At 40.8% G+C, this 19867-nt stretch overlaps 1 protein-coding gene across 2 annotated transcripts in view; it reads right to left on the bottom strand.

Annotated features, from left to right (window-relative positions):
• The window catches only part of ALK (ALK receptor tyrosine kinase), a 296490-nt gene that overhangs the window by 57472 nt on the left and 219151 nt on the right, over window positions 1-19867 (bottom strand). For both annotated transcript variants that reach the window (XM_035322364.1, XM_035322365.1), the window contains exons 6-8: window positions 18665-18796; window positions 8712-8843; window positions 6547-6647 (exon numbers count right to left, since the gene is read on the bottom strand). In XM_035322364.1, coding sequence (XP_035178255.1) covers window positions 6547-6647; window positions 8712-8843; window positions 18665-18796 — 365 coding nt within the window. The remainder of the gene's footprint in view (window positions 1-6546; window positions 6648-8711; window positions 8844-18664; window positions 18797-19867) is intronic.

Below are 19867 nucleotides of genomic sequence, written 5' to 3'. Positions count from 1 at the left end.
GAGCTGGATGCCATAGTAAAGGCTTCCGAATGGGGCTGGCATTCACTCTACAGAATACGGCATCAATGATGGCAGGTGGTACCATATACACAATGGATCCTGTAAACAGTGCAAGGGAACATTTGGAAAAATTGAATCTGGGCTGTTGGTGGCATATCCCTAACATTATACATCAGACATCTGCCTCTGTCTTAAACTAGCAGCAAAATAGAAGCTAGAAACATAACTGAGAAATTAATTAACCATTACAGGTAGACACTGGCTCAATGGCGCTTTGCTTTCTGGCTTTAGAAGCCACCATAACTGATGATTAGCTGTTCATATGCAAACACTCTGACTAAGTAAATGAAACACTCTAAACTGATTTAGGCAAAATTAAATGGAGAGAGAACTCACAGTTAAGACAAGCATATTGTAGCAAAACTTGGGGCACATTGCCTTATATTGCAAATGTTATCTATCAAGATGCCTTCCTGAGAATCCCCTTAGCCTCTGCGTTTGTGGAATATCAGAACTGACAATCAAGAGACTCAATTCATCCAAGAAAGAACATTAATCCTCATCAATATCAACTGGGTTTTTCAGGTTTAACAGAGAGGTCAGGAAAAACAACAAGGGTACAAACTGCATAATTTCAAGACCACCTAAGAAGTGAGCAAGGCTTGCATTTTACTTTTGTATGCTCAAAAGAAGGAAAATAACAAGAAGCTTCAGGGTTAGGTTTGGGCCTGCTTACACCTGTGGGACTACTTCAGTTAGAAATATTTCAGGTCTTACCTGGCAGAAAAAGCTGAATGATTGCCTATAGCAAAAATAACCAAAGAAAAGGGGAAGAGATGAACATGTTTAGAAGAGGGCTTGGGGTAAATTATTTCTAAGACAGAGAAAAGCTGCTATCTGTCAAGGAAAAGGAGGGACAGATGTGGTGAAGGGCCTGGAACACAAGTCCTGGAGGAGCGGCTGAGGGAGCTGGGGTTGTTTAGTCTGGAGAAGAGGAGGCTCAGGGGAGACCTCATTGCTCTCTGCAACTACCTGAAAGGAAGGGGAGGGAAGGGAAGGGGAGGGAAGGGAAACTTGGAAAAAGTTCATAATTAAATAGGAACTGAAGCTGCAAATTGGAATACAGTTTACATACAGTTAGACAATGGCTGCAGACACTTTTGCCAAGTCTCAGTACGATTTGTACATGAATATAAAGTGTGTTTGAGACGTGATGTTTATCACATTGGCAGCACTATTTTTCTTTTTTCTTACCAGCAAGGAGAAATGCTTGTACACAACAATACAAGCAGAGTCATCTATCTGAACTGCTGAATTTAACTGCTGGTTTAAGAAAGATTACCAAAACTTCTTGCTCTTATTTTTTTCTCAAGATTAATAACTGTGCATGATCAGTCTCTTGTAGTATGCTGAGACTTCTGCTTTTGCTTACAACTTAAATATGCAAGCAAAAAACTTATGTAAATGATAAAATGGTAATTAATCTGATTATGTAGTTTTAAATATCCATGCAAGAACGAGAATCATATAACTTCAGATGAAGAAATTCCCATGCTATTTATTCTTATTTATTATTCATGTTTACTTTTATAAAATTAAAAACTGAATAAAAGCACCTTAATTTCTGGAAACAAACAAACAAACAAACAAAAAGACAACATCAAAAGAGAAAGAAAGATAAAAATGTTGTAATTTTGCTTCCAAAGTACTGTGGAGTGCTCAAGCCTTCAAGAAATTTCAGATATTATAGATCACCCAATGATACAGAAGCAAGGTGTCAAAAGAAACAAGGAACAGATTCCGTAAGAACAGAAACAGTGACTAAGCTGTACAAAAATTTAAAACCTGCACTTTAAAATAGAAAGGATGCTAACAACATTTTGCAAAATAAAGCACATGAAAAGCTGTGCTAGAGCCATGTCTATATTGCATTTTTTTCATGCTCACAAATGTTATGAGTCAATGTTAGCATGTACCCCTCTAAGTTACGTAAACCTCAAGGAACAGAGAGAAAAAGAGACACACTTTACAGGTGCCATCATGGGGCTCAGAATGCACTCAAGCAATGATTTCTATTATTCATTTGCATGCTTAAAAAATACAACACCTCTGCATAAAAAAAGAAAACTGAATTATTAACCAAAGAGCATGAAATCCATCTTCCATAACCTGACTGAGAGGAGAAACTTCTACTACACTCTTTTACATCAACATATTATATTCATTTTCTAGAGAGACTACGTTTAAGTTCAAAAAGTTATTTCAGGTTAAAAAAAAGATTGGCTCAGTTTGGTACTTTTTTGTGTAATATAACGGTGGCTTTCATGAAATAGCTAGTTGAAATGTCGAAATCGCATCAGAAAAATATTTTCATTATTTTAAAAATGGCCAAATGCACAACGTTCTTTTACTATCACAGGGATTCTGTTATCCTCTGATTCCCACTGAGAAGAGGAGGGAAATGGCGCCATGAAGAAAATGGGAGAATAACAATGTTTTTTATTGTTTAGTCTTTATAAATTCTGCCTTTAAATAAGATCACTGTTTGAATTAATTCTTTGCAGTTTATGTACCTTCCTGTGCTCAATTACAAGTGCTATTTTTTCTGATGAACTTTTACACATGGGATAAAAAGACTGTCAGTTTTGATTACTGTGACTCAGTCTGGTTCCTGACGCATTTTCTGGGCTTTTTGTTGTGTCTCCCCCTTTTTGGCGTCTTCAGGGTAATGGAGCATCTCTTCGTGGACTATGTGTACCACTTACTGCATTCCGCCAGGATTTACTAGAACTGCCACTTTCCCTCTTCTGTATGAACTGGGCATTAAACACAGTAATCGGGTCAACAGGCAATGGACTCTACTGAATGTGCAGCATGAAAAAGATAACGAAGACTGTCTGGTCTGCAAACAAGATAAATTCTTTGAAGCCAGGACATTCTAGCCAAGATTTAATAAAACAACAAAAACAAAAACGAACTGAACCAAGAAGAAAGAGCAGCATCACAAACTAACAGCTCTGACCTGCCAACAGCACTGAAGAACAAAGAAAATGAAAACATAGGGCTGCTCAGAAAAACCAGGAGCAAAGTCCAATACCAAGCTATATACAAAGTGCAAGGCAATTCCAAACGTGTGGGAAAGTACAGGCTGTTACTCTATCTCCTGCATGCATTTTTACTCTATTCTCATCTTTTGATGCACATAGGGCAGTACAGAATAGTCAGGCTGAATTTTTCCCTTTGTGAGTTAGAGAAGTGAACTGTGTAGCTGGGGCAGCACATTTAACCACACCCCCAGGAGTTCAGCTGAACTGGCCATGATGATAATGGGGTAGGCATAAGATACAAGGAGGGGGAGAGATATGAAATGACTGGCCTGAGGACAGCCTCCATCATTTGTGTATATTGGCGCAGAATGCGAATATGAGGTGAATCTGTCTGTCGTACTGCAACAAGCTGTCACAACTAACTGCTATGGTAAGTGAACTTGCAAGGGCAGCAGGCAGATATCTAAAGGAGCGTGTAAGCTGTATCAAATACAAGAGGGAGGGCAAGTTTATGGCTTGCTCTGACTGTGGAAGAATAAACGTGTCTCATCTGCATGCACTTGATTAGATCCCTTTACCATGTGAGTCATGAGTGAGCTTTGTCAATGGGGTTTCAGTTGCCAGAGAACCTGTCCTGGTTGTGACATGCCAGGTGGAGCTGTCAGCAGTGACATGTAGAAGAAAAATAATCTTTTTGTGCCTGACCTTGAGCCGGTTCAGTCGGGAATTGATTGAGGGTGAAAAAATACAGGACAGGATTATGGTATTTTCACAGCCTCTTTTCTGACCATAAGTTCACTATACAGAAGTCTGTTGGCATCTATTGTTGGAATAAGTGCGTAGGGGGGAATATCTCCTTTCTCCTCTTGTGTTACACTGAAAGGTGGAATTAAATTATTCTGGTCACAGACAGATTGTTCCAGTAAAATAGAATTTGAAACCACAAGGGGCTCATTGAGAGGAGAAGCTTTTACACTATATGAAAATGCAAGAAACAAAACCCTTGCCAAACTCCTTTACTCTTTATTACCGACAGCTGCAATGCTGGATGTGTCCAGATGCCTTTTAAGTGCCAAGGGGAGTGACAGAGGTGGGATGGCATGTTAGCAGATGAAATACATGGCAGCTTCTCCCCTGATGGCAAGTTTAATTTTTTGCACTGTTGTATACACAAGGAAAAAAGATACACATATTGGGAAATCATTCACTCTGCTTCCTGTGTCAGGTGGATTATGAAAAACACTTAACTCTTGTTGGTCAGAGCAAAGTCTTAAAATGTTCAGAACCTACATATGTCTTTGTCAAAGAAGGGAGATAAAACAAAGTAGAATGTATTTCCTAAAAAGGAGGACACGAATATATCAAGAGAGCAAAAACAGTTGTGCTTATCCATTTTTGTCCTCTCTGCATTTTACGATAGGTGGAACAGGGAGGGTCTGATCCTTTTGTCTGTTCAGTGCTTGACCAACAAACAAAAAACTGCCTTGTTAGGATCAATTTTCCCAAACAAGCCTGCTCCAGGATCCAGAAGCTTGTGTGCTAAGTCAGAGTGAGCATTCAAGGTGAAATGCTCTAAGTCACTAGCTGTGACCTGAAATCATAAGACATAAATAAACACTATCACTGATAATACAATCTATGAAGCTATAGACCAGAGAAAAAAGATGCAGACAGGGTATCTTAAAGCTAAGGGTTAAATACAACTGATTCAAAAATGACAACCACTTGTTCAGGTGTCATGGTTTTGGCTGGGATACAGTTAATTTTCTTTGTAAAGACTCACACAATGCTGTGGTTTCGATTTTAGATGAAAAAGTGGTGATAAAACACCATTGTTTTTAGTGGTTGCTGAGCAGTGCTTGCACAGAGCCAGAGCCTTTTCTACTTCTTATGCTGCCCTTCTAGCGAGGAGGCTGGTGGTGCACAAGTTGGAAGGGGGGACACAGCCAGGGCATCTGACCCAGACTGACCAAACGGACATTCCATCCCATATGACATCGTGCTCAGCAATAAAAGCTGGGGTAAAGGAGGAGAAAGGGGGGATGCTTGGACTGATGGAGATGGTCTTCTCAGGAAACCATTATGCATGATGTCCTGTCTCCCTGGAAGTGGCTGAACACCTGCCTGCTGATGGGAAGCAGTGAATCAATTCCTTGTTTTGCTTTGCTTGTGTGCGTGGCCTTTACCTTACCTAGCCCATGAGTTCTCACACTTTTATCTTTCCAATTCTCTCCTCATCCCACCTGGGCAGAGTGAGTGAGTGAATGGCTGTGTGCTGCTCAGCTGCCTGCCAGGGCTAAACCACAACAGCAGGGTTATCTGGCAAGCCTTGATGTACTTGTTTAAGTTGATGTCTAATGACTGTCAATAGTTCTTCTTCTTGAGTAAGAGCCTGGTTCCATTCTCTATGAATTAATAGTTGCTAACTTGAGCACTCCTAAGAATAAGGCCTATGTAAGGACTGTGAGGTGTGAGGTGCAAACTTATTGGAGACCTGCCAGCTCGAATCCCAACTGTACTACAGAAAGAATGCATTGTATTTTCTGAGTGGCTCTGGGGTAGTCCCGAAGCCAATCCTTTCTTGGATCTTGCAAATATAATGTTTGTTCATGCAGTAAGCTTCTTCCTCTTTGCATTAATGCAATGATGGCTGCCCTACCCTTAGCACATACACCTAATTATGAAGATTGCTAATATATCATCTGAGATCATACAATCAGGACAAGACACGCCAAGCTTTTCAGAGAACATTTTGCAGTATTTCAAGCAGATAACCACATCTTTTCCTTGCACATAGTGGTATTAATTAAGTATATTTCATAGATAAACCATTTGTGAAAGTGGCTGCTGGGCTACGGATCAGTGCCTATATTTGAAAATGAAAGGGAAACAAGCTGCCAGTATGTAAGGAATTCAGATAGCTATTGTTTCACATTAGTAGAATAAACTTAGTGAAGCTTTAGGCCACTGCAACACCTGAACCTGGTATTTAATGGTGATTGAGCAACAGTGAGAGGCATTGTGAGGGGGCCTGGGTGGCACCGATGGGGAAGGGGGGAGATGTGCTGACCAAGGATGGCACCACATCAGAGCCTGCACCGATAATAGAAGCCACCCTGCCTTGAGAGATAACAGAAGCCATCCAGTCCTGGGAGGTAACAGAAGCAATGCTGCCCTGCTACGAAGAACCACCAATCTGAAGGAACACAACGCATATGTGTTATGAAGAACTGACTGGAGTATAGGGGATGAAACAAAGATTGTACAGGTATAAGAACCCAGGGAACATTTTGAGCAGGGTTCTTCCTTGGAGGCAGCCAGCTCAAGCTGATATATGGGCACTGTAAAATTCTTGCCGCTTTACCTAAGTGTCATCTGAATGAATTCTGGATGCCTGGAGTGACCTATTCTCCTAGGGGAAACAATGGGATCCCCTAACAGAAAACCAGAGTTAGACACACTAATTATTTGCAAAAGAAAAGAAAACATTAAGACTTGCCTCACAGGGGGAGTTCCTCAAAGGAGCTGGAAATGCAGTGCTGGTCATTGCAGTGTTTGCTGCTGCTGGTGCTCTGCTGGTGTCAAAGATCAGCCCACAACCTGGATAAAAGAGCAGGAAGAATGTCAAGCTGCAGCACTCACCTTCTGGTTTTGGGGCTCGTGAAACCTTCCTCAAATCTGTGTAAGCTGGCTCCTACTGCAGCAGGATGCCAGAGAGCAGAAAGCTTTTTTCAGTTTATCAGGGATACTTACTTTCACCTACTAATTTGGCATACTCAGGAAACAGACATTTAAGCAGTCTGACTACCTTGTTCTTACAGCTATTTTCTGTTCCTCCATGAATTCAAATTCATATTCCTTCCAAGTGTGAATAAGAAAAAGAATATTTAATAAACAAAGAGCAACTTGGAAACAAATATTTACCTTGGTCGAAACAAAACAAAACAAAACAACGTCAAAATAACACCAGTGTACTATTAATGCAGCTTGAGGTCCCTTTGCTCCTTTAATCATTTGTTGTAACCAGAGGAACTGGAGTGGTTTCACCCAGATGGACAGCTAAACTCCACCACAACTGTAAAGGCTCATGGGTTGAGATAAGGATAATTTAATTAAAGGGAAAAGAAAGAGAAGAAACAAGCAAAGACCACGCGTGACCAAAGAGAGAGAAAATTATTCTCTGCTTCCCATCAGCGAGTGACGTTTGGCTATGTCTTGGGAAGCAGGGCCTCAATATGCATAGAGGTGGTTTGGGAGGACAGATTTTTTCATAACATGAGCCCTCCCTTCTCCTTCCCCTTTCACAGCTTTTATTGCTGAGTGTGACATATGTAATATCCATTTGGTCAGTTTCAGGACAGCTGCCCTGGTGATGTTCTCTCCCCACATCTTGCCCCCACATAGCCTACTAGCTTTGGGGGTGTTGGAGAGAGTCTTGATGCTGTGCCAGCATTGCTCAGCAACAGACGAAACATCGGTGTGATATTAATGCTGTTCTAGCTACAAGTGCAGACCACAACACTACATGGGCTGCTGTGAGGAAAGCTAACTCCATCCCAGCCAGACCCAGCACAGGAACAGGGGCAGTAGTAACACTACAGTTCTTTCTTGGCAGCTCTGGATGGAAAGGTGTTTATTTGCACTACTTCAGCTCTGCCTTCCAGCTCAGGAGGGTGCCACTACTTAGAGCCTAGTTATTTGGGCTGACATTGAAAATGCCTCTACAGTACAGACAGATCACAAATCAGCAGCACTTTATTGCAATCTCCCCACAGTTACCTCTTTCTGGCACTTTACTTTCTTGTTTACCTATGCATCAATCTCTTTGTGGTCTGCAATACCGTGGGCTGAGCCATCAGCTGGCATAAATCAGAATAGCTGCATGTAGCCTACACCAGTTCACATAAAAGTAGAGAATCTCACTCTTCATGTTTAACTCTGGATCTCACTTTGGAAATCAATGTTGGGATTACACACCATTATCTCTGCTGTTATTATGGTATCCCTTTAGATCCTCTGTGCCTCAGCAATAAATGCCTTCTATGATTTACATTCTTGCATTAGGAAAAACTTATCCTGGCAGGCAGTCTGTTTGTTAAAACTCAACCAGTTTAACGACCAAGGCATAAACCTTCAATGGCTGTATGAGATGGATTAGAAACAAACTCCTGGAAATTGGGTAGCAGAAGTAAATACACAGTAGTTACACATAGAACTGGAACTCAAGGGACAACAGAGCAAAGAGAAGGAAAAATTGGAAGGCTGTGTGAGGGGAAAAAGAAGCAGAACAGAGAAATGGAAGAAGTAAATCAGAAAATCAGAAAGAAAAAAAAAACACAACACATCACTATGGTAGGGGGGGCACAAAGATGAATACTTCATGGGAAGTTTTTTAGAAAGGATCAGGACTACTCTCTCTGGTCTCAGACTTGGAAACCTGAGGTACCAGTTTGTACCCTCAAGATAAGAAGTGAGCAGGATAGTCTTTTGCTCAAGGCACTTTTAGTAGAAAGGTAAGTTTTGTTTCACTGGAGGCTGAATATATAATCACACAGGAAAATGTGACTTGTGTTTTATTCCATCTCCCTGCTGTTTGCTTATCTTTTTTTTTTTTTTTTTCTTTCTGCCATCCATTCTCTGCACTTACTACTTATTCTCACATACCTTCTACTGAAGGAAAACGATTGTAGTCTGGACTTCCAATTCGCCATGGAGAAGCATGGGACGCTGATGAGCTGTGCATCCAGCCACAGTCCCCTTCTTCAAATGAACAGTAAAAGCCAGGGGGAAGTTTTTCTGAAAGAGGGAGAGACACACACATACAGAATAACCCAGATGAGCTGTGGATGAGATGCCTGAGCACACAGAGAAGCTGACAATTCTGACAGGGTTGTCCAGGGACATGCAGGCAACCCCACAGCTACTCAGTCCTTCCTTCTGGAGTCCTTCCTTGTGAATGCTGCCTTTAATGGAGTAAAGCACAAAATCTTTTTGTGCTTCAATTTCTGTACCTGTGGATCTGTTTGGTGAGATGAATGGATGAAAAGAGAACAGTTTATTTTAAATAATACTTTCAGGACTTGAAGCCCACTCATTCTGTCACTGGCTTGGGATTTCAGGCAAGTTTCCAGCTCCACACAATAAAGATCTTTTTGCCTTTAAATTAACTGGTTTTAAAGTAATAGTCATCTCATTCAAAGCAACACATAACTTCACGCCTTCTCCATCTGTGCACATCCCAAGTTCCTCTTACAAAACGTGCAAAGCACTGCTCCTTTTGCCCTGAGACACACTTACATTGCCACAGGTGAACATGCTCTATTCTGCCACAACTCACTCATTTCCTTGAAAACTTATGAAATCATTTTTTTTTCATCATCCTTAATAAACATGCATTGCCTCTACTGCTGTCAGGTTCTACCTTTGCATTTCTCTTCTTCCACATGAGGCCAGACTGTGACCTTATTAAGTAATTTTGGCAGAAAATGAAGCTTGTAAAACACCATGTAAAATCACTACCACTATAATGTGATTTTCACTTTTTGTGAATAAGTAATGATCTAGAATACAAATTCTGCACTCAGGGTGAGGCCGACAACTCTGTCACATACCAAAAAGCTTCCCAGTGCTAAAAAGGGCACAAACTGTCTTTCATGGGGAAAAAGGTAGAGCACAAAACTAGCCTGGGAGAAAAAGATGCAGTTTAAATACACAGTTACGTTATGCACTACAGAAGCTAGAAGAGAGCAAAGAAGAGTGATCACTCCTTCTGTCCTGCTATATAGACTAACCAGTCCTTGGACCTGGCAGCACAAAGCCCCTGGACATGCATACTCAGTGAGGGTGGTCTTTCCTCCAGTAAGCAAAAGAAAACTGCTGTGAGGACCAGAACTAGCTATAAAAGAGATGATGATATTCTTGACTTCTCACAGCTTTTACACCATTATGTACTCAGCTCTGCGCTAGCTACCAGTGTAACCCGTATTCATTTTCTCTGTCTCTATTCCCCTCAACTTCCCCTAAAACTGTCTTTGCTGGTTTTTATTTATTTTTTTCTTGAAAGGAAAGAAAACGAGACCAGAAATCTGTTTGAAAGTGCAAGATAAAAATGAAATTTCATGTGCGAACACATTATAAAACCATATATCCCAGAAATTAGTTTTTCCTTTCAACTGTTTCTCAAAGTCAGAGTAAAAATTTCTTGACTTACACAGAGTAGGACAGACTACAAACTCCTAAGTTTGGCCAGCTTATACCAGCAATTTCATTAGCTTCCCTATGAGAAGAGGAGGTTCCTGAACTCAGATTTTTTTTCATGATTATGAAGACAACTTCAGAGGGAAGAATTCTACCTATAAAGTGTGTGCCAGACAATAAGGCACCAGTACCCAGAGGCCAGATAATTCAAGATGTTTACATCTCATCAGAACACTCTGCCTGAGGTTGCAGGTCAATTAAATAACTGCTCACGGGGCCTCAGCTCTGATTCATGCATAGAATCATGGAATGATTTGGGTTGGAAAGGACCTTTCAGATCATCTCGTTCTAACCCCCCTGCCAATGGCAGGGACACCTCCCACTAGACCAGGTTGCTCAAAGCCCCATCCAACCTGTCCTTGAACACTTCCAAGGAGGGGGCATCCACAGCTTCTCTGGGCAATTTGGTCCAGTGCCTCACCACACTTCACAGTAGGTATCTAATTTAATCCTGCCTTTTTTTAGTTTAAGACCATAAACCCCTTTTTCTGTCACTATGGTCCCTGACGGAGAGTCCCTCCCCATCTTTCCTGTAGGGTCCACTTTAGTGCACACCACTTTGGTATGCAACTACGGTCTCCCTGGAGCCTTCTCTTGTCTAAGCAACACCATCTCTCTCAACCTGTCTTCATAGGAGATGTGCTCCAGACTTCTGATCATCTTCATGGCCCTCCTCTGGACCTGCTCGAACAGGTCCATGTTTCTTTTATGCTGGGGGCCCCAGAGCTGAATGCAGTATTCAAGGTGGGGTTTCACAGGAGTGGAGTAGAAGGGGGAGAATCAACTCCCTTGACCTTTCTGCACTTCTTTTGATGCAGCCCAGGATATGATTGGCTTTCTGGGCTGCAAGCACATATCTCAACAGGCAACTCCTTGGTCTACCCTGAGAAAAGACCTGGGGAACGCAACTGCATTGTCTAGACATGGAATATTTGATTTTCTAGGAGCCTGAATAACAACTCACTTCACAGAGGTGACTGAGACAAGTGACATCTATTGCTTTTTAGTAAGGTCAAATTTGAACCTGGAACTTGACATAGAGGTGAGAGCCATGTTTTACTGCTTTGTTTTCCACAGTCATGCAAATCTATTATGTAAAGATCAGAACCTGTGCTTGAGTTGAGGGTTTTTCAAGTCTTTCCTTTAAAATGTCTCCAAATTCATTCAGCCTAGGCTTTAAATGTAGAGCTGTTAAGCTGAGAGTTGCTTCCCTGCGTTTTACCACTCTGCAGAACTTGATTATATTTCATTGTGCAGCCTGAGGCTGAGATCCAAAGAAAATGACAAATTATAATGTGCCCTGAATTCCTACTGAAACAGCTTGGCTTGGTGTCCAGCTGAATTCATTTCATGGTCCTATGTTATCTAGGATGATGTAAACAAATCAGAGCAGCAGGAGGAGTCATCTAAGTAGTAATCCCTGCCTGGAGGCCAGAAAAAGCTCACTCTAGATGAACAAATAAGGACATAAATAAGAACCTATTACTTTTCCAGAAAATTTGATTCCTCCTTCACAAATTAATCTTTTATGAACTTTCAGATGTCTTCAACACTGCTCTATCTTGGAGGCCGGTCACTAGTGGTGTCCCCCAGGGCTCAGTACTGCGGCCAGTTCTCTCCAGTATCTTTCTCAATGATCTGGACGAGGGGATCGAGCGCACCATCAGCAAGTTTGCAGATTACACCACTTTATGTGCAAGTGTTGATCTGCTTGAGGGCAGGAGGGCTCTGCAGAGGGATCTGGATAGGCTGGACCGATGGGCCAAGGCCAACTGTATGAGGCTCAACAAGGCCAAGTGCACTTGGGGCACAACAACCCCATGAACCACTACAGGAAAAGTGGCTGGAAAGCTGCCCGGCGGAAATGGCCCTGGGGGTATTGGTCCATATCAGGCTGAATATGAGCTGGCAGCATGCTCAGGTGGCCAAGAAGGCCAATGGCATCCTGGCTTGTATCAGAAAGTGTGGCCATCAGGACTAGGGAAGAGATTGTCTCCCCATACTCTGCTCCAGTGAGGCCGCACCTCAAGTACTGTGTTCAGTTTTGAGTCCCTCTGTACAAGAAGGACATCAAGGTGATAGAGCATGTCCAGAGAAGGGCTAAAAAAAGCTGGTGAAGGGTCTAGAGAACAAGTCTTAAAATGAGTTATTTAGCCTGGATAAAAGGAGGCTCAGGAGAGACCTTATTGCACTCTACAGATGCCTTAAGGGAGGCTGTAGCAATGTGGGGGTCAGACTCGTCTCCCAAGCACCAAGTGATAAGATGCAGGGAAATGGCTTCAAGTTGCGCCAGGGGAGGTTTAGGTTGAATATTAGGTGAAATTTCTTTACTGAAAGGGTTGTGCGGGGTTAGAACAGGCTGCTCAGGGAAGTGGTTGAGTCACCATCCCTGGAGGTCTTCAAGAAACATGCAGATGTAGAACTTGGTAGCATGGTTTAGTGGTGGACTTCAGTACTAGGTTAAAGGTTTGCCTAGATGATTTTAGAGGTCTTTTCCAACCTGAACAATTCTATGATTCTATGATCTTACTTTATATACATACAGCACCTATGATTCCATGTGTTACTACTTCACAAGGAGCACTTTGGCTAGCACTTCTTTGTCAACATGTACTCCTCAATTTTCTGAGTGCTTATACTTCACATATAAATTAACATTAAATTAACATTAAATTAACATGCATTCAATTCAATGCAAGAAACACTGACTGCATTGATGAGGGAAAGCTAATCTTACCTTATTATAAAACCAGTTAAAGCAGGGGTCAGCAGTTATACCTACTGAAACCTGTCATGCTGGATATTATCACCAGTGACAGAAACTTCAAAGGGTTTAGTACTTATTAAGAGTAAGATGCAGTTTATGGATTTGGGACAGAGTATAGAGTAATCCAATCACACTGAAGCAATATGAGAATGCAAGTCTCTGCTTTTCTTTCAGTGAGAATGTACAGAGAAGCTGTAGGGTGTTAAACTTGTTCTTAACCAAGTATTTTCAAGACTTCAGAATGATTTTAAAATAATTATTTTTTTAACGTTAAAAACTTTAACTCAGATTTTCCATCCTTTAATAGCAAGAAAAAATAGCAACTGGAGTGTTTTATGATGCAGATGGAGCAGGTTCTATATTGTCTTGCTCTTGACTCAGAACCAGGTGTAAATGAACAGGCACTATGGTTTAAAATCTGGGGTGAAATTCCAGACATGTACTATAAAAGACATAAACATAAAAGACTACTCATCTGTGTATAGACCTTTACCAAATGTAAAGATGTAAAAGGTAGGAGAAAATCTCAGAAGGCAAAAAGATCACCTACTCAAACAATTTAAGGAAGCATATGAATCTCAAACGTGAGTTTGTTTTCAGTAGCTGCCTCTGTGCTAGCAAAGTTGTCTACCAAATTCTACCAGAAATGAAGTACAGAAAGGGAAAATTCAACACAGTACACAAAGGCTTTTCCTTTAATGCTGGAAGGCATTGCTAAATTCAGAACTGCCAGTTCTGAATTCATTGCCAGAGGTGCAGGTTTTGATCAAGAAAGGAACAGAAGAATTTCTGTATGCAAGACAGGAACCTTAAGAGAGCACTGCAATGCAACAGGTTGCTACACTTCATTTTGCTTGCAGGGAGACTTTGCTGGGCTGTATCTATCTCTAGGACATAAATGAATCAACTGATTTTGCGTGGAAAGTAAACTGGCTCCTGTAGAATTAAATTTTTGTTGTTGTTGTTTTGGTCACTTTCTTATGTTTTCACAAATTCAAACTTGATAGTTTCCCATTCTAGCTGTTTCATGACAGATGCATGTGTGCAGTTCCTCTGGCTATAAAGAGTTGAAGCTTGAGTCACTGCTAACATGAATCAGATAGTAGTCCTTCCTATCTTACCTGTTAACGTGATTCCATTTTGTTTAACATTCTTAAATATTGTTGAGGCAAAGAGTGAAAATTAAAGTGATTATGAGATTCATCTGAAAGGTGGAGGACATTATTTTCAATTTCTCTTCCAGGTAACGTTCATAAAATGTGGAAGAGCAACACCAGGAGAGAATGAGTAACCCTTTTTCAAACTGTAAGTTCCAGACCACACTGTCTTGGAAACTTGCAATGGAAACCAGAAGCATGTGTTCTAATTCACTTAGAAAACAGGATCAGTCCTGGGTTTGTCATGTCCTGGGTGAATCCTGTAAGCTGTGGGTCTCCAGACAACAAATATACTATCATCACTTACATTTAGTAATATTAATATATTCATAACTTTCGTACATGCTTTGCCTGATTAACCAATATTTTCCCAGGCTGATTTTTTTTTTTTTTTGGTGAAAAACAAAACCTGAGCACAAAGTATGATAGTTTTAGCCTAGTTAAAGAATGCACTTTTTTTTTTCTTTTTTTTTCTTTTTTTTCCAGTAAAACTTTTACTTTTGCCTAGACTTGCTGCCCTCCAGCAAAAGATTCTTAAACCAAAAGCAAAGATATTGTTACCTAAAAAGAGAACTACAAAATTACTGAAACAAATTCTCCTCTTTGGTAGTGCAGACCAATATAAATAAGTTTTAATAAAGAACGGGAGTTTTCATCTGTCTTGTACCATACCAGGTATACTACATACATGATTCTCTGCTCCACTGGGAAAAAAAAAACAACACGTTTTTTTTGTTGCTGTTGTTGTTTTTTTTGTTGTTGTTGTTTTTTCCAGTAAGTTGTGATTTATAATCAGCAATTTACTAGTAAAGACATAAGACGACCACTATCCGAAGTCTTAATGTGTGTTTGCAAATTATGCTCCTGCAAAGTAATTTCTAGTGTGGCACTTCTATCAGCCTGTTAAATTTTTCAGTCTGATCACAGACCAACATGGTTCAGTGTTTATTTCTATATCTGCGTCTTTGAAGCTGTCTTTTTCTCCTGTGAGAATAATTATGACTCAAACAGCAATATGTTTTTTCTCCAGGGGTCACCCCTGTCTAATTTTACATTCTCTACAAAGACTAATGGGTTGCATGCAGAATGAACACCGTGACTTTTCATTGGCTATTGGGAAATAAAGATATGTTAACAAACAGCAGGCTTTAGGAGATATTTTGCAGCTAAGAAACATGGATAAAAATATGATTGGGAAAGGGAAAGGGAGAGGGAGAAGGAGAGGGAGAGGGAGAGGGAAAGGGAAAGGGAAAGGGAAAGGGAAAGGGAAAGGGAAAGGGAAAGGGAGAGGGAAAGGGAAAGGGAAAGGGAAAGGGAAAGGGTAAAAAAAAGTAGCATTTAAACAGCTAAAAGGCTGGAAGGAAAAACAAGAAAACAACATATTTTCTGAAAAACAAACAAACAAATACAAACTACATTCTTTTTTTACATGACCTTTAGTTAATGGTAATTTTAAAAGCTCTCCCCTCAGTTGCAAGCATGGCTACATCTTTTTCTGACAGCTCTTTTATGTAAGCAGAAGTGCTTGGGAAAACCCTTTCCCTGCTTTATATATTTGAATCACTTCTTGTCACACTTGCAAAAAACTGATGAAAACATCCATGTTGCTCAGAACTAAAATGGCAAGTGAAATGCTGAAAGATGACATATGCTTTGTGCTGGGTTGCCATGCAGATGTAACTGACATCCATAACATTAGAATATTTTTCTGTTTTGTGGAAGAAGTTTTATGCCAATGATATTCAACACAGCAAAGAGGCAAAAGCAGAGAAAGCAGCCACAGAACTGAGCAGGTTTTATGTGGCTAAGCAGACATATCCACAACGAAGCACTTGCAAGCTAAGGGCAAGCCTGTCTTTTTTGTCTCTTGCAGCAGAAGATGGTGCCTTTTGGACCTTTTGGCTGGGAGAAAGAAGTCTCATTGCCAGTAACTGTGGTTTAAAACAAGCCATATGGTCCTCTCCTCAAGCTGGGGACTGACATGCTGCTAAGCAGGCTTCTGCTTTTAACCTTCTCTGTATTTTCAGTAAATTCTTTGCCAACATAACCGTAAGCGCTATACTGCTTCATGCCAATAGCTATGGAGGAATGCTGCATGCATGGATAAAAGGCAACCAAACAAACCCACATGGACAGCATATGTGAAAGCAGGACTGGTCACCCTGCCACCTGGCTCACTATGGGATACAGCCTGGCAGCTAATGGCAAAAGCAGAGCCAGACTCTTTATTTGTGAATACTGGTAAGACAATAGCCACAGGTGCACCCAGCGTCTGAAAATAATAGGCAAGAATGTTTCATGAGGCCTGACCTACCCTATGATGGTATTTAGCTTGCATCTGTACAACTCTGCCTTGGAGCTCTACTGTTCCCACTAGCATAGACAGTATTGCCCTCGCAAGGCAGAACCATTTGTAGCAGATAGACATGACTGTACATCCAGACATATATCTGATCCATCTTAATGGTAAATAATATGTCCCTGTACTTCCAATGAAATGACAATGCATTCAACTTACTCATTAGCATAACTTACTAGGTATTTTTAATTAAAATGTAGAAAATAGAAATACCATTATGAAGTCTGAATATGAAGATGATCACGGGACTGGAGCACCTCTCCTGTAAGGAAAGGCTGAGAGCTGGGACTGTTCAGCCTGGAGAGGAGGAGGCTCAGGGGGATTTTATCAATGTCTATAAATACCTAAAGGGAGAGGGTGCAAAGGTGGAGCCAGGCTCTTTTCCATGGTGCCAGGAATGCCAGCACAAGAGGCAATGGGCACAAACTGGAACACAGGAGGTTCTATCTAAACATCAGGAAGCACTTCTCTACTGTGCAAGTGACAGAGACCTGGCACAGGTTGCCCAGAGAGGCTGTGGTGTCTCCCTTGGAGATGTTCAAAAGCCATCTGGATGTGGTCTTGGGCAACCTGCTGTGGGTGTCTCTGCTTGCGCAAGGGGGGTTGGATCAAACGGTCTCCAGAGGACCCTTCCAACCTTAACCATTCTGTGATACTGTGATTCTTTTTTAGATCTCTGCTGTAAAGTTCTTAGGCAAAAAGGTTTTGAGACCAGTAATATGAAGCATTATTGGTTCTAAGCAGCGGCAAGACAGCAGTGATGACACTGTTCCTGTGAATTTAATGTTCACTCAGTGTGTGTCAGTAACAAATACAATTTCAAATTGTAACAACTTCTGACATGAATGAGAGGTAAAATCATCTCAAGCTTTTAACTAATTTGGTTAGATGGTCCCAGATCAAGCCACTGTTCTCCACAACAATATTATTTGTTACTATATTTCTTTGTTAGTAGCAAAGACCTCAAGGGTGGAATTTGCTAGTAGTTGTGTATTGCTCCTATGTTAAGCTTATGTTAGAAACCACGAAGGTTTGTTAGTCTAAACATCACCACTATCAACAACACTTGTCTGAATTACGTCAAAACACAGAAGTTGTACACACGAGGAGAACAGATTGACCCCTGCTGTAGTTGTCACATATAAAAACTAAATTGAGAATAATTGCCTCTTCTATTGCAAAGGTATTTTGCTCAAGGAACATATATTCTACATACCAAAACAGCTCTGTCAGCAGAAGTCCACAGGCTAGATCAGCTATGACACGTACACTTTAAAGCAGTAAATGATGAACTCCTAAACATAACTGACCTTGGTGTATTTACCCTATGATTAACTACATGGCTAACAGACCACCGCTCCTCAGTACCTGTAGACTGACAAAGAGTGGAGGTAGAACACAGAAAGGTACAGAAAAAAAGAAAAGGCATTTTCAAGATGGTTAAAGGATGGTCCTGAAGTATCTAATTTAAGCAACGCATTTACAGAAATATTTAGGCATAGAACTTTTTCAGAAAATTCAGATTGCTATCTAGCTTCTGTTCTATGTTATTCAATTACTGACTGCTAAAGAGAGAACTGAAAACAAGAGTAATTACAAAGACAGGAGTAGGAGCTGGTCAAAGACTACCTCCTGCCTCTACTCATTTTTCTTACCTTGGAAGTTTTCTTCTTGCTCTTCCTTCTGCCACATGCTGATTAAGGGCACTACATTTTGATTAAGGGCACTAACAAGCTACACGTTTCATTATTCTATAAGGCATGTAGCTATTTAAGCTATTATTTCTTTCAATTTTTGATCAGGATTTTGTTAGATGAAGCACTGAGAGCAACTTAAGAACTTGTTGCAGAACTAATGAAGGCCAGTACAGAAACATACTGAATAGTCCATTCTAGGCAGACGTTCAGAAAAAGTGTATGTGTTGTGGAGGACACTGGTCTTTTGATAGCATCAGATTAATTAATTACTGCTGAAGTGTCAGGCATTAAAACTCAAAACAATCTGTGCTTTTGGAAGCAGCTGTTCAGCTTCTTTCAGAAGGAAAAAGGGCACGGCCTGGGGGTCTGGATTTACTCACTGCACATATCTCCCTCATCTTCTCCCTCAAGGCAGTCTCTGATGAAGTCACATGCCTGGCCCAGCCTGATCGATGTACCATTCCAGCAGATGAAAGAACCCTCCAGAGCCATTTTTGAGACAGAAGCAGATCCTAGAGAAAAAGAAAACAAAAGCCATTTCAGGTTACTGAATTGCCTTTCTCCAAGCCAATAGGCCATAGGATCCTGGATAACACTGAACAGGAGAAAGACCTTGTGAGACCTCCTCAGTCCACTAATCACTTGATGAAGTAATTATTTTATTTTTGTTCAACCTGTTTGTCTTGCCAAATACCTAAGAGTCCACCTAATGCAGAACGTAAGTTCCCCACATATGTCTGTCATTTTTACTTGGAAGGCAGCTCTGAACCTTGGAAAGAGGGTTGAAATCCTACAGCCTGCTCTCTGATACTTCTCAAGAATGACGTGATATGCATGATAGATTTTTAATTGTATGCAAATTTACTGCTAGACTGACAGTCCTGAAGACTGATATACTCTCTCTCTTGCTCAGGAATAATGTACCTACTTGGCCTGGAAAGAACACAAGCTTCTATCATACCCTCCCGTCAAAATCTATTACCTATGACTTGCATGTATCATATCCTGGTATTTTTTCTGCAAGAAAACAAACAAACAAACAAAACAAAACATGAAAACAAAAAAAAACAGCCTGATTTCCTGACTTCCGTCTTTCTCTTCTATACCCCTTTCCGCTCCTGCATCCTGCACTCCCCTCCCCATGAATCAGGAACTCCTGCAGCAGTCTACATCTACTAAGATGTAAAAAACACAAATTAATTTTCTCTATGCCAAGCAGCAAAAGGCAGCTAACAATGTTGTGGAAAGTAGCCAACTCTTGTGACATGTGTCACTGAACATGTGTACCATCCATTCAGAATCAGCCAGTACCATCTATTCAGAAATGATCCTGAGTGCTAAGGACCCTTAGTGTGCTAAGGACCTTTAGCACAGTCCTTTTTTGGAGGCACTCCTTTCCCTTGTCACTTGAGTAGTCAGAGATCATCCAGCCTGATGAGCATAATTTTCCTTACCATGGGACTTCTCTCAACCTGAATCCTTTGATTGTGGCTGTGATACACACAACAAGGACTGATTTGGCTATTATTCTATTCTATTCTATTCTATTCTATTCTATTCTATTCTATTCTATTCTATTCTAT

The sequence above is a fragment of the Oxyura jamaicensis genome, chromosome 3 (genome assembly GCF_011077185.1).
Source record: "Oxyura jamaicensis isolate SHBP4307 breed ruddy duck chromosome 3, BPBGC_Ojam_1.0, whole genome shotgun sequence".
NCBI lineage: Eukaryota > Metazoa > Chordata > Aves > Anseriformes > Anatidae > Oxyura > Oxyura jamaicensis.
This window is presented reverse-complemented; position numbering and strand designations above follow the sequence as displayed.